The sequence below is a fragment of the Mastigoproctus giganteus genome, chromosome 10, assembly GCF_048544385.1.
Source record: "Mastigoproctus giganteus isolate SK-2022 chromosome 10, ASM4854438v1, whole genome shotgun sequence".
NCBI lineage: Eukaryota > Metazoa > Arthropoda > Arachnida > Uropygi > Thelyphonidae > Mastigoproctus > Mastigoproctus giganteus.
In genome coordinates, this window is record NC_143584.1 from 10,511,583 (window position 1) to 10,535,635 (window position 24,053).

Sequence of the window (24,053 nt, forward strand, 5' to 3'; positions counted from 1 at the left end):
TTATATCCCTACATATTATTCAAGAAAGACTAAGGATGCCATCAGCATTTAGTTAATCCATTTAATGCCTTAAACATCTAAATCAGGTCTCCTCACAGATACCTTGTTTCCAGGTGCTGAAATTTACAGAATTAGTCTTTCCTAGTAAGAATATCCTTTTGTGCCCCCAAACAGATGTATTGTTCTCTGAACCCATTCCAACTAATCCACATCCTTCTTAAAATGAAGCTTACAAATCAGTGTGTTGTATTCAAGATATGGCCTAACCCACTGCTGCCCAAAATGACAGTCAAAAATCCCAACATACCGATTGTATTTTAAAAAAAAGTTAGTCTATATCTCAGAAACTGTATTTGCAATGAAAAATGTCTTTCATGTAATCAAAACAGCCACTAAAAACATTAAACTTTCATTTGAACACATGGAACATGTACATTGCAGTTATGCAAACAGTATATGTTAATGTTTTATGTCATATTAATGATTAAACAACGCACGCGATAAAAATAATAGGATATAATCACATTACTAAACGACTACGCAAGCAAGAAAAACTATTAAATTATTAAACTGGGTTATGGATCCGGAGCACTACTAGTTATAGCAGAGATACCCAGCAACCATAATGAAATATAGACAAATGTTTATTTTCAGTTTATTGGATAGGGGTGTACTTGTAATTACACTTGACAGGTCAAGGTAATTACACTTGACCTGTCAAGTGTAATTACTGAAAAACTTGTCACTTTTCCTGCTGACCACCACTCAAATGTGTTTTTTGTATTTTTTGGAGATTTCAGATAAGGTATTTTATTAAATTATATTGTAGTACTTTATGCTGATGCATATGTTAGGCTTTGAGTTCGTGTCCCAGTTTGATTCAAGCAGAGATATTTTTAATCAAATTTAAAAATGAAGTAGTAAAACTGTTATTGGGACTACATAAACGAGTATGCATGAGACATTCATTTTGTATGGCTATCTGTCCATTCAAGGCCCCTGACAAAGTAGTAGAGTGATGGCCACGTGGATGAATGTATTTTCCCATTTAATCCTTTTACCTCCCTTTTCTATTCCTTTTAACTTTGCTCTGTTAATTTCATTTAATTTTCTTTATATTGCTTTTACCATAGTTTTTAGATATAGGATTATATAAATTAGTGTTTAACTCAGACACCTAGGCAAACTGGTTCCTGCTAACACACTAAATTGTTAGTCAGCACCAGTAGGCCTTAATGCCCCTGCAACTCATAAACCAGATCCTAAAATGATTAGGACCCTGCCCTAAATACACACTCACACTCACACACACACACACACACACACACAGTAAACTCTCACTAATCCAGGTTAATTGGGGGAGAGGTCATCTGGATTAGTGAAGCAAAAGATAGTCTTAAAAGAACAAAAACTTAGAACACAAATAAATGAAAAATTTAATAAATAAAATACAGGGTGTCTCAAAAATATTGGTACAAACGTTTAGGGGAGGTATGTTGTTGTTGTTTGGTTTTTAGGAGCATTAGCAACTAGGGCCATATTGCTCCGGGATATGCAGTGGTCATTCCCTGACCCTTCCGCATCCTCCGTATTTGGTGGTGACGGGCTCGAACCCCGGTCTAATCAAGAAGTGTGTGCTATGCACTACTGCTCCTTCCCACCTGGCTATGGAGGCACCTTAGGGGATGTAGGTAACATCTAAAGGAATGTGAATCGGATAGGAAGCTATAACCGGGAAAGTAGTAGCAGAGGCACAAGAAGCAGAAATGACACAAGACAGTAATTAGTGGCAAACGTTTATTTGACATAATATTAACAATGGAGTACGAGATGGATGCATTTCATGATGTTACAACAGATCAGATGCTCAAAGGTTCCACCATGAGACGCGATGCATGCGTGACACCGACGCAGCATGGATTAGCGGATACGGTCGAACACACCCGGAGTTTCTTTGACAGTAGCAGCAGCGCAGATGAGTCTCGCCACGAGATCCATTTCCGTCTCCACAGGCGATTCATACACAATAGATTTGAGGCCCCCCCCCACAGAGAGAAATCAAGGCTCGATAAATCAGGTGAGCGTGGGGGCCAGGCAACGGGTCCACCACGGCCAATCCATCGACGCCCAAAAAACGCCTCTTCAAATGGTCACGAACACACCTTCTATATTGGGCAGGCACCCCGTCATGTAACCCTGTTAGAACTTGTTCAAGAAAGATCCAATATTTAGCGGAGTTCATGCGGGATGGTAACAGGTATGGGCCGACTAAGCAGTCACCAACCATACCTGCCCACACATTTATTGCGAAGCGATGTTGTGCTGCATGGGGGTGCACACCATGTGGGCCTTCTGCTAATCCTACACTAGGTGCATGTCTGCCAGCTCACAGTTCATATATCGATGCATGCTTGTCTTGCGGTGACTACTGCTTGAATGAGTAAACCAGAAATTTTCCCTCTCGCGAACTGATGAACAGCGCCGTGTACTGACTAATGGTGACGTTTCTGGTTATGTGTTCCTATGCGATTCACATTCCTTTAGATGTTACCTACCACCTCCCCTAAACGTTTGTACCAATATTTTGAGACACCCTGTATAGGTAGTGTTGATGAAAATAAATAAATAATAATAATAAAAAAAAAAAAAAAAAAATCACTGAAAAGCCTTTACTTAAAAACTATAAAAAGACAATACATTTATCTATCGACAGATAAATGTATTGGCTTTTTATACAGTTCCAGGTGGCACTGGAATTGCATTCCAACGCCACTTGATCGTTGCTTTGAATACCACTTAGATACAGATTCTTTCAGCAACACTTCTTTTGGCTTTTTTAATGTCTGTCTATTTGATACACTGCTTTTATCACTTCCCACATCAAATTTTAAAGCAAATGTCTTTTCTTTTTATTGCACTTTTCAATTCTTTAGGACCAATAATTATATAAAATATGTTAACTTATGTACATATATATATGTATAAAGAAGTATGCAAATGAAGCTATATAAGCAATATATCCATCCGTCTCAGAGTCAACAACAATACTGAACAACACACAAGACAATGTAATGTATCTTCCGGCTCTCTTTGCACAATCAGAGTGACCTATCTGCCTTCCTAAATCCCACGTGACCCCCGCTTAACGCTGATAATTCATTCTAGAAAAACAGAGTGCTAAGTGAATCAGTGCTAAGCGAGCGCTGTATTCCTGTAATGTAACATATTTATTTGTGAGTCGCGGTCTATACCACTGCAACTGACAAATAATAAACGGTAGTGAAAAGATGCCAGTCAAAATATTTAATGTTAAAAATCTGTATATATAAAATATTCTCTGTTACATACGTATATAATTATGTGGTAACTACATTACGTATCAAAATTAAACTTAAAATGCAATTAAAATCATGACTATTAATCTGATGACCCTGGGTTGTACTTTGGCCCTCTTCCTAGTAAATTAAAAGGGGTTTTACTTTAAAATCCTCTGCAGCATTACCACTCAACAATAAAGTAAACCGATCCTTCGCCACTTTGAAGCCTGGCATGTTTTTTTCTTCTTTCGATATGAAACTTCTTTTAGAGCATTCGTTTTCAAAAAAGACCTGTTTCATCTATGTTAAAAACTTGTTAAGTATAACATCTCTCTTCACTAATTTTAAGAAGTTCTTTTTTGAAAGTTTCGGTTCCTTCCTGATCTGCACTTACAGCTTCTCCCTGAATTTTAAATCTATTGAACCAGCCCTTACTAGCTTTAAATGGTTCCACATTTTTTTTTTTTTTTTTTTTAAGGTGAGCTCTTTTCAGATCATCATATAGGCTAATCACTTTTTATTTAATAATAAAACTTAAGGGAATTGTGCATTGGATGTTATCTTCAATAAAATTATTTAGAAGTGTTTCCATTTCAATTTAGTTGAAATGGAGACACTTCTAAAGTGCCTAGCCATAACCAATTTAGTTGCTTACAGGGAAACAGCTGTCTTTCCCGCTGCTAAAATTAATTCTTTATTTTTTATAATTGTTCTTACAGTTGAATCTGCCAGTCCTAAATGATTGCAAATATCTATTTGTAGTTAAACGGAATTGATTTGCTTCAAAACATATAATTTAATTTTCAAATTCAGTCTTTTTCTTACCTTAGTAGGCTTCATAATAAAAAATATGCAAATTTTAATCTGTACACTGGTAAAACAGCATTATGGTGAGTTGTGACAGCGTTAGAGTGAGATATGGGTTATAATATAAGAACAGCGTTATAGCGAATCGGCATAGAGTCCACACGTTGTTTCTTTTTAATTCTTATCCGCCATTATTCATCTTCGAAAATGTAACTGCGTTGCATTAATTATTATACGATGTTAGAGTAAACTGTCTGTTACCTATCATTGTACTATACTGAGTGATGACTAGACTTTGGATAAATGCATATAACGCAAATATTACAAGCAATATACTTGATCATTTTTTAAAATGTTGATCTTGGAAGTACATAACAAGCCACTGTACTGCAATTAAATTAGCGTGGAAGAAAATTTCACTGAGCATGGGAAAATTTTGCAAGTCGGCATTGAAACTTTTTAATGCTGTTTTGCAATTCATTTTCAAGCTATCAATTACATCAGATGAAACATTTTCGTTAAACATGCCAAAAATTTAATCTGTATGCTGGTAAAACAGCATTATAGTGAGTTGTGACAGTGTTAGAGTGAGATATGGGTTATAATATAAGAACAGCATTATAGCGAATCGGCATAGAGCGAACTGCATTATAATGAGGGCCTGCCCTACTCAAATTTGAACAGAATTTTTGATATTTCGATCCAGATTAACTGTTACCGGATTAGCAAGAGTTTACTGTGTATGTATATATATATATATATTTTTTTTTTAAGATTATTTCATAGTAGATTCGAATAGTAATGTGTCCACATGTCCATTATCATACATTGTTTTTTTTTTTGTTTGTTTGTTTGCAACTATTAATAAATGGACAGTTTTAACAGATGGCAGCACAAATATAGCATTTAAATCAGAGAAGATCGTGCCCGTCAGCCACCGTCGTCCGCTTTCGGCTTACAAAAGCTGAAATTCTTTGAGATTCAATCCGAAATCAATGAAATTGAATGAAATGACACATAAAAGACGAAGACATTACATCAAAAAAAGAAATAACAATGAGCTTTTTTTATATTTTATTATTATCATTTTTTAAATTCTGATTTGATTTTTGACAATAATTGCACCCTAATGTTGGGCATCCAAGTATTGGTATTGACAAGATAGCACAAGGAAGTCCCAGCAAAAGTCTAGGTTTCCTTGCACCATGTGGCTAATACAATACTAAAATTCAAACAGAAATAAGTCTAATAAAGATTTTAACATGCAAGTTTAAAACATGTAACTGGTTTAAGGAGAAAAAGTTCTTTCTATGATTGGTGATTACGTGCACTTCTCAAGTTGGCTGCATAACAATAAAGGTGCTTGATAGTATTTTTTTTTTTTTTGGACAACTGCATATAATTATGCATGACCACTGAAAACTTCTGTAGTATCTCAAAATAACAGGTTTCCAAATGTCAATCAAGTGGCATGGTATCACTTTGTATGATAAGTTCTAAAACTGATGAAAAATTTTAGTTTTGGTTGGAGTCTGATACTCCTAAGCAAGCACTTTAGCTGTGCATTTAATACTATTTCAATGGTTGAGCACTTATGTTACATGAGCAAGTCTATGGCAATTTAACTGCAATGATAATCAGTTTGTTTGGAGATTTTTAGGTGCATCGGCATCTATGGCCATAGTGCACACTTTGCTAATTCTAACACAATCAATGATGCAGACTGAAAGCCAAACTATATGGAAGGAACACTAAATTGATTGAACCTTATGAATTTGTTTATGTCACAAAATGATTTAAAAATTTAAACAATCTGTGACACAAATAAGTTCATAAGATTCATACTTTTATGAACACAAGCTATCAGCAGTATTCAGTTTCTGATTTTAAAATACTGTGTACGGGTACTCCTTTATTGCTTTTACAAATTTTAATTAACAGAATACTATGCATTTTATACAGGGAAAAAAAAAAAAAAAGAAACAAAACCATCTAAAAATTCATACATTATCATTTATCAAATGCAATGTATAATGAAAGTAGAATTTCTATTTATATAAATGTTTTGTTTTCACACTATACAACAAAAGCTGAATCTTGCTGGTTAAGAGGCATTATTCTTTCTCATGAGAACTCCAGCAAGGAACAAAATTTTTACCATAACAAAATGCTGCTACAATGGCCTGCAATTAAGAGTTCTTGGTCATTTAGTAAGACAAATAAGACAAGCCATGAATTTCAAAAAGTTTCATATATGAAGAGAGAAAAACTTTAGATAATACTACACCAAATATTTCATGTTATAAAACTTTTAGGTGTCCAGGATTTGTTGAGCTCTATGTCTGCTGTATACATTATTGTACTAGAATAACTAATCTTACCTTTATAACCTTTGACATCTCTTTCCACTGTTCTAGCTAGAAAAAGAAAAACAAGCGAGAGATAGTTACGAAATGACAGTAGTGCACCTCTTTTATAATAAATAATTCACAAAAAATCAAATATGAAATTTATAGTATTAACTAATTTACAATTAGTAAGAGTCATAGATTAAAGATTAGATTTAGTACTTAAAAAGAACCAGTAGGTGGTAGTGATCACAGTGTACTGATGTGGGACTGACTTAAAAATGTAACTACTGTCAGTGATAAAGAGAAGGAATTTTACTTTCATAAAGGTGACTAACAATGGTCTGAAATAGTTTTTAAATTCTGTTCAGTGAGACACCCGATGTGTTACCAATGGCAAATTCTAAATGGGAAGCATTAAGGGAAGTAATCATAGAAGCTATTAGGCTTTTTATACCAAATAAGGGACACAATTCAAGGCTCAGACCTAAATGAGTGTCAGATGAACTAATGAAATTTGTGGAAGGGAAGAAAAATGTGTGTGATGCATATAAATTATCAGGTGATACAGAAGCCAATGGTAGATATAAACTAGTCTGTAACTAAGTCACAAAGGAGGTTAGGCAAGCTAATGTAGATTATGAGAAGTCTCTGGCAAAGATAAACAGCAAAGACTTCTTTACTTACATAAACACTAGAAGGAAGGGAATGATCACATTGTCCACTAGATATGAATGGTTTAACTGTTCAAGGATGGTGACAAACTGAATAGGTAAGATGCATCTAAATTCATGTAAGAGGAATTTTTTTTTAATGAAGGGGATGCCAGAAATGTATCAAATTCTAACATAGAGCTGAACGATTTTGTAATAATTGAGAGGGAAGTGGAAGAGAAATTGAAGCTAAATGTAAAAAAAGGCACCAGGAGTGGATGAGATCTATCCAATTATATTAAGGGAAGCTTTTGATTTTTAAAAAGTTCAGCTCAGATAACTGTAAGCAGGAGGAATATAGGAGATTTTTTTAGAAAAAAGCAAGAATTTTTTTAAAGTATATACTGTGTTAGAAATTAAATTCCACTGAAACCACATTTTATGTTAAAATACAGCTACAGGATTGTTTACCTGTCATATTATATTACAGTATGCTTTCACCAATCGGGCTAGCCAGGTGAGTAAAGTGCCTGCCTGGCAACCCAAAGGTCGTGGGTTCGAATCCCGCCTCAGGCTTGGATCAGAGTAAAAATGCAAAAACTTTGAGAGGTGCATTATGGCTACAGAAGCAATGAACCAACAACTAACAAAAAAAAAAAAAAAGTATGCTTTCAAACAATAGCTCATTTAGGATTTTTCTATGTATTCCTGCTTGAATTGTCTATTAGGCATCAAATGATTATGATTGCTTCAACAAAGATACTGTTGCAGATCTTGTCCTCTTCAGAAATGTTGAGACAAAGTTTTGTTTTTACAATGATTCTGTTCCAAGAGCATTTCGAAAGTTCACTAGAAAGAAATCTGAACTCAGTTTTTGTTTTTCTCACTTGGCTGAATATTCTCTCACAATCAGTATTTTTATGAGGATTTGTTAAAATGCCAAGAATGGCATAGGATAATTTATTTCAAGATTCCTTGTGCACTTCTCAGTTCCCCAACCAAGGAACTGTACATCAATTCCTTCTTTCACAGTAGCATCTGGTATGTCCTCACAATGAAACTGACAGAATTTATAATGAAAAACATCTATTTCTTTAGTGACAAATGGGCCTGGAGTACTGGGGTCCATAGTTTAACAAATAGATATTTATTTACAGTATACCCAGTATAAAATAAAATAAAATATTTCAGTAGCTTTCGGAACTCGTGTCCCTTTATCAACTGACAAATTTGAATACATTACAAGCAAAGTGTGGCACGTTACTCATTCGTCATTGTTGTAGCACGGACGTGTGCTGCCTTGCGCCAGTGATCATCCATCAATAAAACGGTTGTCTCCAGGATTGGATGTATACGCATGCCTTTCTGGCGATTTAATGCCTTAGGGTTGTTCATTATGTTTAGTGACTCTAGCCATAGGCGGTGGCGAAAGTGTCGCGCGTGGTCCACTATCTCAAAGTCGCGCTTGGGGTCAAGATCGTGGTTGGTAGCCCAAAAATGTTCTGCAAGCGCGGACTGGTCAGTTTCGGCAAGCCGGATTGCTCTGTCGTGTTCCGTGAGGCCTGTAACAGTTGCTACGTAGGTGAGACATCGAGACGTCTCCAGGATCGCCTCACGGAACACGACAGAGCAATCCGGCTTGCCGAAACTGACCAGTCCGCGCTTGCAGAACATTTTTGGGCTACCAACCACGATCTTGACCCCAAGCACGACTTTGAGATAGTGGACCACGCGCGACACTTTCGCCACCGCCTATGGCTAGAGTCACTAAACATAATGAACAACCCTAAGGCATTAAATCGCCAGAAAGGCATGCGTATACATCCAATCCTGGAGACAACCGTTTTATTGATGGATGATCACTGGCGCAAGGCAGCACACGTCCGTGCTACAACAATGACGAATGAGTAACGTGCCACACTTTGCTTGTAATGTATTCAAATTTGTCAGTTGATAAAGGGACACGAGTTCCGAAAGCTACTGAAATATTTTATTTTATTTTATTTTATACTGGGTATACTGTAAATAAATATCTATTTGTTATCTATTTCTTTATCTTTAATGACAAGAATATTGGAAATTTGTCCACAAAAAATTGCAAATTTGAGAATGGACTGCTATTTGATGAAATTTCTGCTACCTCAGTAGTTAATTGTGGCAATAAAATACAGCAGCACCTCAAAAATCTTAGCAACTTTGAAAAAAAAAAAAAAAAAAAAAATTACATACCATTAATAATTTGCAAAAACCAATTTCTTTGTGTTTTAAATATTTCCTGCACTAATATTGTTGTTATTATGCATTTACAATGTATAACATCATTCATTTTGCAAAACATTCAATACTAATTCAGTTTGATTTCTGATATTAAAAAAAACTCTATTAAAAGATTATTTCTCATACTAAAATATATCGGACAATAAATCCATATTGGAGGTAGCATTAAAACCAGCAACATTTATTTCTTACTTAAGTATGGGTTAACATTTGGGCTCAATGCTGGCAACTATTATTCTGTGGAGCTTACAGGAATCAGAGTTACTCTATTATAATAGAGGTAATTAATTATTTTCATTAGATAATTATCTAATGAAAATAATTAATTACCTCTGAATAATTAGGCAATACGATTAACCAAAAAAAAAAAATTTTTTTTTTTTCAAAAATCCAGAATGGGCTGAGTCTTGAGGACCTAGATTTTTGAGGTTCTCCTCTTGTTTTAGACTCTCCATGATTTTGGCAGCAGAAATGCCTATGGCTAAGTTATAATAATTTTTTTGACAGTCTGCCATGGTAATGAACTTTCATAATGGAAGTGTAAGATTTTAAAACTGTTAGTTTAACAAATTTGCATATAATATTCTTCTACTTATCTAGGAATAATGAGCTCAATACATGGATGTGAGGTACGTTGGACTGAAGGGCTATGTTTGGATTTTCAAATGATATAATATTTAAAAGAAACAAGCAAATTGCTCTATTTTGAATAGACATAAACAGACTTTCCCCACAAGTGAGGATAATATGTCTAGAGTTATCAGCATGACTAGAATCACATTTAAAGCTTCCTTGTGCACTTGTTAGTTCCCCAACCAAGGACCACTGTACATCAATTCTTTCTTCTTTCATAATAGCTTCTGGTAGGTTCTCAAAAACTGACGAGAAGCTCTTCACTGTTACTCTTGACAATGAGCTTCTGCTACTGCTTTAAGCAGATACTTTAACTGATTTTTTTAAGATAAGTGACCTTAGCATCACCGATCCACTGAGATGGAGAATGGTTGTGAGCTTCAATGATGCTGTACTAGCTGTAGTAATCAAAAAGACACTCTTGGAAGGGGAGGAATTTTTCCCCCCTGGCTGCTGGCATGATGATTACTGTCTTGTTTACTTGGTACTTACTGCAGTGTCAGTGACCCTGTGTATTGTTCCCAAGAATTGGTCTTGTGAGGAATGTGAATGATGAGAGCAATTAAATTTTAGTATGAGAAATTTATGCTGTTTGAATTGGCTAGAACCTTCTTAAAAAGACTGACTCAAGTATTCCTGATTTTCAAGTCCTTGCCTCTATTAAAATTGTTTGATATGCTTCAGATCTCAAGTGTGTCTGAACGTATGGCAGTTGGAAAAATTACTCGTGAAGAGGACTTTAGTTATGCTCACATCCAGTAAGTGGTTGGTTTTAATGCAATGTAAGTAGGATGTGATTATGTTATTCTTGCAAATTTAATACTGTCTTGATGTCCTTGTAAAAATTTCTTTAAAAGACAATAAATCTGCCCAATATCTGGACACATTGACACAAGGGTAAGCAGACTGGACCCTAATGGAATTGTGGGAATTACTTGGCCGAGAAAAGATTTTATTAAATTTGGCACTTCTCAAACTTTTCACTACAGTGCTCCCTTTCAACTCTCAATACAATGACTCTCCCACAACTTTTTCTTAAATTAAAAAGAAACTATTAGTCAATAAAATTAATTTCTTATGCATCCATCTTATTACATAAAAAGAAAAGAAAAAAAAATCTTATTCAAGAGAAATTTTAAATCAATAAACTTTACAAAACAATATAAAAGTGATTTAGCTATCTTAAAAAAGCAAGTTCAAAAAATAAAGTTGTAGAAAGAGAGATACTAAATACAGTAATAGCCAATGAAAAAAAAAAAAAACACTATGAGAACTGCATCAGTAAGAATATTTGATGACAAGGATGGGCTTGTTTTAAAGAGTTTATCAAACTATAGCTGCATTTTTGTGGTACTCTGATGTAGCAAGGGCTAAAAACCTATCATGCACAGTGATCAAACACTTTAAATGCTGCATCACTTTAATGAAAATTAATCATATATCTCAAAAGACCGGTTGTTAAACCTAATTTTCAAAGGACCAGTGGAAGGTAACTAGTTTATCGTGAATTAATGAAGTTTATAATTAAGGGTCTCTAATCCATTTGAGCTGATCTAAATTATCAAAAATATTTCAGAAAATATTATTTTTTTCTGAAATATTCTTTTTTATTTAAAGAAAGTTCAAATGTTGAAGAAAAACAGAGTAATAAAGAACTGCTGCATTTAGTAAGTTTTATTGTATATCAAAATGAATAAAAGTCTGCTCATTTATAATTATAAATTGAAGTGCTAAAAAAAAAAAAAAAAAAAAAAAAACTTACTTTGGGATCCACTCCTGTGGGATTATGTGCACAAGCATGAAGTAAAATGACTGAACGTTCAGGAATTTTCTGTAAATAAGAGAAATCACAAGCATGATATATAACAATGGCCCAGAAATGGGACATTGTTATATATCATTATTTTATATGACTACATAAAAACTGTTTTATGCAGTCATATAAAAAATTTTATCACACAGGATTCAAACACAGAAACAATGTTTTTATCATAATTGTACTGTTGCTGGAGGTAAAATATTTCTGCAGACTAAAGATATTTCAATGGATCAGCTAATTCTAGTACACAAACAAACCTATTTATCCATTATTTTGAAAAAAGTATACAGTTAATAATATTTTTGACATCACTGGATGGTACAGCAATTTTTCTCCCATTTGATTCCCAAACAATTTCTGAAGAACTTTTATTGGCATTTATACTTTAGAGGCCGAGTCAGCTGATTAAAGTGGACATGCAGGGCTTCCCCAATATATTAGCAGCTGACACATGCCTAGAACTAGTTAAGTTAGTTACACCAATTCACCAATGGGGCTCTTCAATCAAGGAGAGGAATGCCCAACCTATCTTTGAGAATGGTAAATACTTACAATTAAAAGAATAATAATTCATCATAATTCAAATTAAAAGAATAAACATTCATCAAAATTAATATTTAAAAAAATTCCATAGTGTACAGCAGAAAGTTGAATATAATGAAAGTATTTTTGGACCTTAATATGAAAATAATGGAAGGTACCAATATTATGACATAAATATGATAGAAACTTCTTTGAGTTGTATAATAGTTAAACTGCTTGTTGTACAGGTTATCTTTGGTCAAAATACTTTACACTAAAAGCAGTTCACCAGTGTACAGTTTTTAGAATCTATTTATTGTTAATAGAGACTACATATCATAAGATTTTGCAGATGTTTCTCAAGTTCTGTGCTAATAATCTTGCTATCATACAATCACAAAAAATTCCAAAGAACCAAACAAAAAAATTGACAATTTGTTAGTTTGGTCAAGAAAAGTCTGGTCAATCTTCTTACTTCAAACCCACTCAGGGTAACTACCATATGTACTGTAGATTCTAACAACTTTCATATTTGTATTTAAAAAAAAATAATAATAAAAATACAGGGTATTCAGAAAGTACTATTATGTTTTGCACTACACATTCAACCTCATAATGGCAGCGATGTCTGTTCCAAATACAGGGTGTCTCAAAAATATTGGTACAAACGTTTATGGGAGGTAGGTAACATCTAAAGGAATGTGAATCGCATAGGAACCCATAACCGGAAACGTCACGGGAAAGTAGTAGTAGAGGCACAAATGACACAGGACAGTAATTAGTGGCAAACATTTATTTGACATAATATTAGCAATGGAGTACAAGATGGATGCATTTCACGATGTTACAATAGATGCTTGAAGTTTCCACAACGAGATGCGATACATGCGTGACACCGACGCAGCATGGATTGGCGGACACGGTCAAACACACCTGGAGTTTCTTTGACAGTAGCAGCAGCGCAGACGAGTCTCACCATTCGCAAATGGATCACAGACGAGATCCATTTCCATCTCCACAGGCGATTCATACACGATAGATTTGAGGGCCCCCACAGAAAGAAATCAAGGCTCAATAAATCAGGTGAGCGTGGGGGGTCAATCCATCGACGCCCAAAATGCCTGTTCAAATGGTCATGAACACACCTTCCATAATGGGCAGGCGTGCTATCACGTTGAAACCAAATGTTGCGTCACACATTTGCTGGAACATCGTTAAGTAACCCTGGTAGAACTTGTTCAAGAAAGATCCAATATTTAGCGGAGTTCATGCGGGATAGTAACAGGTATGGGCCGACTAAGCAGTCACCGACCATACTTGCCCACACATTTATTGTGAAGCGATGTTGTGCTGCATGGGGGTGCACACCGTGTGGGCCCTCTGCTAATCCATACACTAGGTGCATGTCTGCCAGCTCACAGTTCGTATATCGATGCATGCTCTTCATGCGGCGACTACTGCTTGAATGAGTAAACCTGAAATTTTCCCTCTCGCAAACTGATGAACAGCGCCATGTACCAATTTATGGTGACGTTTCCGGTTATGGGTTCCTATGCGATTCACATTCCTTTAGATGTTACCTACCTCCCCTAAACGTTTGTACCAATATTTTTGAGACACCCTGTATAAAGCTCAGTAAACAATGGCTGATCGGTCTACTTGCATTCTGGAGGAAAGGATAATGATTAGCACATGGCTCATGAAAGGCCACCACATACTTCTAAAATCGTGAAACATATCCAGAATGATTTCAAATGCAAGATTTGATAATATGCCACCATCTAAGAATTGGTATTATCCAGGAAGAAGCTGCCTGAAACTGGTTTCAATAAGGACAAGCAAATTCTGGAACATCAATAACAGGTTCAGGCATCTGTGGATCATTCAATGAAGAAATTACTTCAGAAATAGTCACAGGAACTTGGAAGCCTCACATCCACAATGAGAAATCACATCACCAAAAATTTTGGCATGAAATTATAGTGCTCTTCATTTGTTAATAAATTTAAGCAATGCAGAAATAATATGAAGCCTGTGAAAAAAAAAAATGTTCTTTGAAGAGTATGTAATTTACTACAGCATAAAAATTAAAAATGCTCATTTCTGGAACAAAGAGAAAGCTCACTTTGATGAGCTGGAATATACTCCACTACACGTTATGATACGGGCTGCAATATCTACTATGCACTTTTTTGGTATATAGTTCTCTTCAAGAGAAAAAACAAAACCAAATCAATCAACCAAACTACCTCAACATGTTATCAAAATTAAGTTTCCTTTATATTCTGTATATATAACTTCATTGTAATTATTTTATTGAAGGTGATATTCTGTCACAACAGTCAACAATGGGGTATACATTTTTGCGCAGTATGGGTTTGACCTCACAACATGCTTACCTATGTCTCCATAACAGTACTACAGCCAGCCACAATCGATATGGTTTATGTCTCAGGCAGACTGATTATTGCTACTTAGGTGTGGTTTCAAACAAGGCCTCTTCTGGTCCATTTTGCCACAAGTGTAGAGGTGTGCTCGAATTCCTTAAAGATCTCAGAGACAAACGGACAGGCCATGGCTCACAAATTTTACTCACCCTTATATAACTATTTGTCAATGACTTTTATTCATATACGGTACATTTCTTTTTTATAGAAGAGGGATGTTTAAGGTATGAAAATGATATTTCTTTTTTACAGTGATAAGGATTGTGGGGAGGGGATTCAACGATAAGTGTATATTCGTGGACATGTTTCAGGCTTTTAAAATCAAATAGTAAAAATTACAAAAAGGGGAAAGGGCAGATACAAACACACCCTACTCTAATGATTTAAAAATTATATTTTACCAACAGAGTTCACATAGACACCAGCACATGCTTAAATATAACCTGCCATTAACCGAGATCTAGGAAATATTCATGACTTAAAATTTTTCTGCGTTTTACATAATATTGTCAAGACTGCTGGGATGTCTTCGCTCACTTTCCTCTGGTTGTGTACTGTTTTATTTCTAGTGATTTATTTTTATTTCAGTATAGGTATCACTTTTAACACATTAATGTTGAAAAGTGATGATATTAGTTGAAGTAAAATTACAAAAACCGAAAAGAAAAGCCTTAATGTAGGAGTTAAAAATGGACATAAATGAGTGTAAGGGTATAAAGCATGCCTTACATATTCTTGTTGTGTAAACAAGAATATGTAAGGCATGAAGTGTATTCAGCACGACCACTATGTCTGAAGAAGGGTTTATTTTGACAATGAATATAATCATTAATTGTATTCAGCATTCACACAGGCTTGAACTATGGTCCACTCAAAGCACATATGCTTCTGCACCATCATGCCTAGTCACTCTGCTTTGTCAAGTCAGAAAATTTTCAAGTTATTAAAATGTTCTTGTTTATATTCTGGCACAATCACCAGGTCAGCAAGGAGTTTATAATAAATCATGAATACAATTGTTAATCATACCTAGCAGTCTTGAATCATGTGCTACTGCACTTTTGCTCCCAATCACTGTTTTGTCAGGTATTGACAGTGCCAAAAAAAAAAAAATAAATAAATAAAATAATAATAAATAATGAAACATAGTGCTAAAGGTGATTATAGTTCCATCATGGAGAATATGATTGATAAAATGAATGTTGATATAGCCCCACCCCCAAATATTCACTAATTATTTTTCTTAAATGGAAATTCAATTTTAAAAATATAGTCATGTTGAGACGAATGCTATATTATGGTTTTATAAGTTTGTTATTTTTTTTGTTATTTGGTTTTTAGGAGCATTAGCAACTAAGGCCATATTGCTCCGGGATATGCGGTGGTCATTCCTTGACCTTTCCGCATACTCCGTATTTGGTGGTGACGGGCTCGAACCCCGGTCTAATCAAGAAGCATGTGCTACGCACTGCTGCTCCTTCCCACCTGGCTACGGAGGCGCCCGGTTTTATAAGTAAATTATCTTATGTGGTGTAACCAAAAGTCAATAATAAATCAATCATTCTTAAACAAATCATTCTGAGTTATCTTATATGTTTATATGTATATACATAAGTCCAATTCTGAATGCTTATGGAGCTATAGTTACTTGAATTTTAAAACCTGGCTACTATGGAGCCATGTTTAAAGTATTAGAATCTATAATATACTTAGTACCATACATGGGTTGGATGCTGAGAAGGCAGACGATACTTGCTGACTTGAATTGCATTAGTTTACAATTATCACAGGCTGCAATTTTTGGGAAACACATGTGAAGAAGGTTGTTTCAGAAAACAGAAGTAGAAAGGGTAAATGAGGAAAAGTCGATTCTGTAACAAAGAATGGATGCTGACTGGTTGTAGTACATGTTCAGAATGGTTTCAAAGAGAGTGGGGGAATTATAAATGCCATTTCAAAAGAATAGCAACCAAGAAAGCATCAATAGAAAGGCAAACAGAAAACAAACATCTATGATATAGAGACCTACTAACATGACTACCCTCTTCTAGAAGACTAAGAGAAGTTTTTGGGGGCCACCATTCCGGATATGGGAACAATAATATTTCAAGGCAGGGAAGATTTGAGATTTTTTCAAATTAAGTAGTTGTTTAAAAGAAAAGTAACGCCAAGGCCAAAAAAAAAAAGTAAATCTAGTTTTTCTGATGCAGAGGAAGAAATATTTGAGATGTGCTTCTACTAGAGATATTAAAAGTCAGAGTAATCCCTAGTAGAGATATACGATCATGTCTAGAAGTCTGTTCCTGTCATAAAAAGATGTGCACAGGAGCAGTAGACTGTTTTTGTGAGAAATAAGACAGAACTGAATTTTAGAAGGATTGATGTTTTCTTTGCCCCATTAGAGAATTACACCTGGAGATCAGTATTTGAGGAACTGGTAGTGGATATTTGAGAAGTTGGAGCTGTTTGTGAAGGGAAAGATTTCTCAAACTGGAAGGGTAAATATAGTGTGCTACCATCAATAAAACTATGGATAGGATTTATAGTTCAGTGAAAGAAGGCTATTAATATACAAGAGTGGGAGAAAGAATTGAACCTTGGAGAACATCAACATTAGTGGAGAAGTTAAAGACAAGAGAGTCATCTCTACCATCACATATTTGCTTGTTATTTTTTTTTTTGTCATTTTTTTTACCAGTGAAGGCTACTCTGCAACCCTTTCTAAAAATTCAAATAGCCATAGCAATGTAATCATTCAGAATCAAACTCATACTTATATAAACTTGTTTTCATTGTTTCCAGGTCTTGAAAAACTTCAAAAGAAAATAAAAAGTATAAAGGCAAAAAAAAAAAAAAAAAAAAAAATAGTAATAAAAGTAATTAATTAATTAAATTACTCACAGCAATGTCTTGTAAAGCACCAGCAAAGTCAAATCCACATGTTTTGGGATCATAATACCTATACTGCTTCACTGTGAAACCTGCACGTCTGCCAAGGTTAAAAAATAAAATCAAAAAAAGAGCTTTGAATCAATATATTTCAAGAAATAAAGATAAAATTTAGACAATCACATTTAGTAACATTCACAAGAAAACATTTTAAATTAGCAACACTCATTTCCACACAGCAATAACAATTAGATATGATTTTAAACTTCAATGCAGTACTTCCAAGTAAATACATACTTGGAAGTATTGCATTGAAATATATATACATACATACACTGATGTTCAAAGAAAGTGCATCACCTAGGAATTTCACATTTCTAACCCTTTTTCAGGATGGTATGTTACATTAATGACTAACATCACAAATGAAATATAAACAAAAGATATTTATTAATAGTTAAGGCAAAGCTAAGTAATATTTGACAGGTGCTCTCAAAATATTCCAAAATGAGCATTTGCAACCTTTATACAACAGTTTTGGTAAACACGACAATCAGTTTATCATTTTAAATGGTAAACAAAATGAAAAGTTCACCAGGTGCAAACTAATATTTAGTTGAACCGCCTCTGGCCCTGATGACAACAGCACACCATCGAGGCATTGCCAAGAACAATTTCTGAAGATAATCAACTGATAGTCTGCGGTTCCAAACACGAATTATGGCTTCCTGAAGTTCACGCAGGGTCTTTGTTTCTTTCTGGCAACTGCAGATTCCGCACAATGCCAACAGTTCTCTATAGGATTCAGGTCCGAGCTGTTTCCTGGCCAGCTAAAAGCTCTAATGCAGAAATGAAGCTAAAGTAATTACAGATGTGCCTACTTACAATTTTAGCCTGATGACAAGGAGCAGAGTCATCCTGAAAGATACAGTTACTTGGCAGGTTGAAATGGTCTCTAATGGTTGGCAGCAATTTGCCTTACAATATAGCCAGGTATCCATTGGCATTTACGGAACCTTTTATAAACTGCAGGTGACCTACTCCGCGATACGAAATGCATCCCCATATCATTTGGCTGGAAGGGAATTTCACTGTAGACACTAAGTCTGGATGGTATTCTTCACCACATCTATGGTGAATTGTTTGTCTCCCATCAGAGCCATTCTCATCCAAGAAAATAACTGGCTTCCACTGCTTGGGGGGTCCCCATTTGACATGCTACGACACCAAATTAATCGGGCCTTTTTCATTTTTTGCGTGAGGACGGGCTTCTTAGGATGATGGGCTACAAGTCCATTTTTGAAGTGGCGTCTTCTGATTGTTACCGCTCCTGTATGTTCTTCCCATTCTCTTTTCAGCTCAGACGAAAAAGCTTTACGGTTTTTAAGGCATAAGCGCTTCAAAACGCGATCCTGTTTTGGTGCAGAGACTCGTTTGCATCCAGTTCCCTTTTTCCTATCAGCAGAACCAGTATTCTCGAGTTTGGAAAGAAATCTACTCACTGTCAACTGATTACAAGACACTCTATAAGCAATATGACAGGAAGAACATCCTTCCTCACGTAAAGCAACAATAGCACTCTTTCTTTGTGGCGTCAACTGCATGTAACTCGCCATCCCGACACAAGCAAGGAATGACTAACTCTTGCAGAGTGTGCTTACATGGCTGAAAGTAACAGCTGATGCAATATTACGTCATCACGTACACGTGTCAATCTTATCTGATGCGATCTGTAAGAAATATTGCCATATAATTACGTTATTCGGAAAACAATTACAATTTTAAGGGGTGATGCACTTTCTTTGAACACCAGAGTAGCTCTTCAATCTAATTGGCACATATAATTCAATTTATATTTGATATTATATAGTATGATGCCTACAGTAAAAATAAAAATAATCAATGAGTTCTTACTAACTTGAAGAGAGGAATGTGATTTCCCCAGGTTGGAGTTGGCATATAAATTTCCTTAGTACCTTTAAAAAAATCATGCTAGAAAGATATTTAAATTTTTATTAATTTAAGAAAACAGACTAACTAAAAAAAATCTTATATTTTAATGCTCATTAGTCTAAGTATCAATTAATAATATAAAAATTAATTTTTTAACCACCATACATTTCAGTGGTATTTCAAATATAGTGTATGGAATATTTAAAAAAACTTATTAGCTACTGAAATATTTTTTACATAAAAATAGTATGTGTATATTTTATGCATATAATTCTATAAAGCAAAGCAGTTCTAAAATAAATAATGCATCAATTTGAGGATGTCTGCAATGATATCTTTCTCAAAACAAGTTCCTACAAGACTGGTTTAGTGACTCAGTGTTATATCCTGGTGTCTGTAAAATAATGAGTTTTCTATCTACCTGTTTGGAAAGGTCAGCATTTAATGCCTGCTGCTCATTGCTGGGGAATTTCATTGTTCAGAAGAAATACTACTTCCTCTACCTGAGACTGGTTAACTATAGCAATTAGCGAGTCTCAGGTGGAGATAGGGGATTTTTCCAAGAGATTTCTGCAAATATGTAATTAAGCCTCTGAAACCAGCCACACAATTTACAGACTTGACAGACAATCTCATCTGTCACTGATAAAGGAATCTCTGATGGTTGTAGCAGGCAGACCTCATAAAAAGTAGAAGAATAAAAAAGAAAGAGTAACGATGTTTCAAATTAGACACTTTTATACCCCATAAGACTATCACTGTTAAATGCAAAAAATGATAATCAGGCAATACTAATGGTGTGACCAAGCTATTAAAAAAAATGAATTAATCTATAAATGAATTAAAAAGAAAACCAAAATTAACAAGTAAGACAGTACTTGCCCAGGGAAGCACAGCAGCATGGGATCCTGCAAAGGTAAGGTGCAACTGCTTTCCAAAATAATGTTGGGAAAGCCTAACCTGCACTACCCATAAGTAAATCCCAACACTCACTAAGAGAAGAATAACAAAAAGAAAGTTTTAGGCAACCACAGTGACAACACAATTACCACCATGACCGTTCAATTCATATTTCTGTCATGGTACTCATTGCCAGTTAGATTTGATGCACCAATATGAATGATAGAGACAGATTAAACTAAGAACATATGCTTAAATATATGTTTATTGATGTCAACTGGAACAAAGTGATGAGCCTAAACATAATGTTATGCAAACTAAACTTTCTAACTTACCATAAAAAGCAAAAGAAAAATTAAAATAGTAAACAGTACTATTTACCAAGGAAAGTAAATACTTGCCTTTCCTGGTAAATATTTAGACAAGGAATCACAGTGGCATGGGATCCTGCATGCTTCCCTAGATGAACACTTGCTCTTGCTTGGTAATTCTGTTTTCAATCTTTTTGTAGTTTCATAGTTTTTTGGTTTATCTTAATGGCTTAGTTGCAGGTAGCAGCAATCTTCATGTGATAAAAGTATATAATTTTAAACATCATTAGTTAATTACACATTTAAGTTATACCTTTATTTAAAAAAAAGAAAAAAAAAAAGGTGCTATTATGCTGGTACGTGCACAGAGTTGTCCAATATATCAATAGAGGTTATGGCCAGTGAGGATTAGGCATTATGACCAATAGCACCAGTCTGAATCATGAGAAATATCACCATTTCCCTAATTTTATTACCTGGATGAAGTCCCAGAAACAGCATCTGCAGGTATTCCTCAAACCCACACTTGAAACATGACCTGAACAGTGTGGAATGTTGCTTGTTACTCAAAAGAACTCTTTCCGTCATTAAAGTCCAAGAACAATGGGAAATTCATCACTGAAATTACATTATTTTGGATTTGTAAGCTGCAGTTCTATCACAGAAACCAGCTGCATGACTCTATGTGGATGCACCTATGGCCATTTTTATTGCTACCTGGAGACCTCACTGTTTTCATTCTTAAAGCTTTTAAAATCAATGTTAAGAATGAAATTGGTTTATTTGTTGTTTAATTAATAGTAAACTGGGATACCTGATACGTGTTTCTTTCCTCCTACTCTTCCTTTTATTCCTTTCACACCTTGTAATTCTTAATGATCAACTAAAGAGGAGGTTTCAGGAAGTTTAGTTAATATAAATAGCATGCATTGTGATCACTAAATAGATCACGATAATAATAATAATAACTAAAGGACAGTATTAAACAATAAAAGCATGGGCATTCAAGATGCTGCAACACTCATTAAATTTAAGAATAATTTATTCTTGCACTGCAGAATCGGTGAAAAATAGTAACGCTTTGGTAACATTTATCTGCTTCATTAATGTCCTAAAAGTTCTATTTCTTTTGTTCAATTAGATTGTATTAAATATTGAAAATTTTGTAAAATAATAAAACATTAAAACAATAAATGCCCAGGTTTTGACCTCTTAGAGGTTGAGATTATCAAAAAATTAGCAGAAATAGCAAAAGACAAATTAATAGTTCTATATAATAACTGTATGACAGAAGGTATATTCCCAAAGATATGGAAAAAACCTGTGTTAAGACTAATTCTCAAACGCCCTGAGAAACCCTCTACTGATCCCAAATCATATAGACCAATAGCCCTACTCCATGTACTAGGGAAAATATACAAAAGACTAATATATAGCAGATTAGCTCAATACTACACAGAAGCAGGTTTATATTCCAACAATCAGTATGGTTTTAAGCAGGTCAACTCTATGGAGGATGCCATGTACCACCTAATAACAACAGTTAAAAACTCAAAGGAGAAATATATGCTGGCAATCTCCATTGACTTTGCTGGGGCATTTGACTCACTCTGTTGGCCTAGTGTCCTTAGGAGACTCTGCCAGGCAAATGCCCCACAAAACGTCTATAAGGTAATAAACAGCTACCTTACAGAAGTGTCTCACTATGCACAAAGTTTGCGGAGATGGGAGAAATCCCAGGTGCCGTCCGACACGAACATACCTTATGCACAAAGTTCCAGGAATTGACACACCCTGTGAATAAAGGCTGCCCACAAAGTTAAATTCTTGGCCCTTTCTTCTGGAACATTGTTCTGGATGAATTGCTGGCTTTGGATCTGGGTCCTGTGGAAAGCCTGGCCTTTGCAGATGACATGATTTTCCTTGTAAAAGGTAACATGCAAGTTGTTGTAGAGCAAAGATCAAATGCTGCCCTCTTGCAGCATTTGGTCTTTGCTCTACCCAATTACCAAATGCACATGCTCAAAATATCGCCTGACAAAACCAAACAAATATTTTTAAAAGGCGATTTGGACATAAGATGTCCACAAATCAAAATTAACACAACCACTATAAAAATTGTAACAGAACTAAAATAACTTGGAGTAATCTTCGATTCAAAATTTAACTTTTTATCCCCATTTGACCTACTTGGCAAAGAAAGTGAGAACTTATGCAGGTATGATTGCCAGGATCAGTCGGGCAGACTGAGGGCTCAAAAGAAAGACCCTGGCAATCATATACCATGCAATGTTCCTACCTGTTATCACCTATGGAGCTGGTGCGTGGTTCACCCGCTCGGCCATAGTAAGAAACAGGAATAAATTAGAATCGATACAAAGGACAATACTTCTCACCATTACCAGAACATGTTGCACAGTGAGCACACCTGCACTACAGTTGCTGGCTGGAGCACTCCCACATTACCTAGAAATAGACAAAAGAGGCTTGTATTATAGACTTAAAAATGGCATCCCCACAGAATTTCTGGGGATAGCCCTTGATACAGCCAACATCTTCAATGCTGAAAGAAAAAGAATAGTCACAAAGCTCCATGAGCTATGGCAAACAAAATGGGAGCAGGAAACCAGAGATCTAGTTAACAAACGGTTTCTGCCACAGGTGGCCATGGTCAGCCCAAAGCTGCCTAAGTGGAATGCTCCTGGAATTTTTACAACATTCATATTGACAGGTTATGGCTCCCTAAAGGCAAAACTGAACACAGCTAATAGCACAGATTGACCCCCTTCCAAGGGGAGAAGAACATCTATTCATTATAGAAGAGGAAAATTATAAAGCCTTTACAACTTTCACTATCCAAAGAAGAGCAATTCAGCCCTCCAGCAATTAAACAATAATCAATAGTTAAAATTGCCCAAGTCCCACACCACGCCCAATGACCTAATAACTGTCAAGACAGCAGTATTCTGCACCCCGACATGATACAGATTGACCTGGGTAACCCCCCCCCAGGACTACCCCTGCCACGTGTAGGAACCTGGGCCCACACACCAAATAAATAACCATGTGAGGGAGGGAGATGTACAGGCAGCCAGGGAAGCAGATTAGCTGAAAAATATCAGTAAAGACAGAATGAATGCTGGTCACTGAGTGAAAGAAGAGTGAATTAGGAATTAT

At 35.2% G+C, this 24,053-nt stretch overlaps 1 protein-coding gene across 1 annotated transcript in view; it reads right to left on the minus strand.

Annotated features, from left to right (window-relative positions):
• The window catches only part of Got2 (glutamate oxaloacetate transaminase 2), an 84,252-nt gene that overhangs the window by 11,938 nt on the left and 48,261 nt on the right, over positions 1-24,053 (minus strand). Inside the window, 4 exon segments of the mRNA XM_090383994.1 lie at positions 6,506-6,541; positions 11,798-11,866; positions 17,725-17,812; positions 19,631-19,704. Coding sequence (XP_090240120.1) covers positions 6,506-6,541; positions 11,798-11,866; positions 17,725-17,812; positions 19,631-19,704 — 267 coding nt within the window.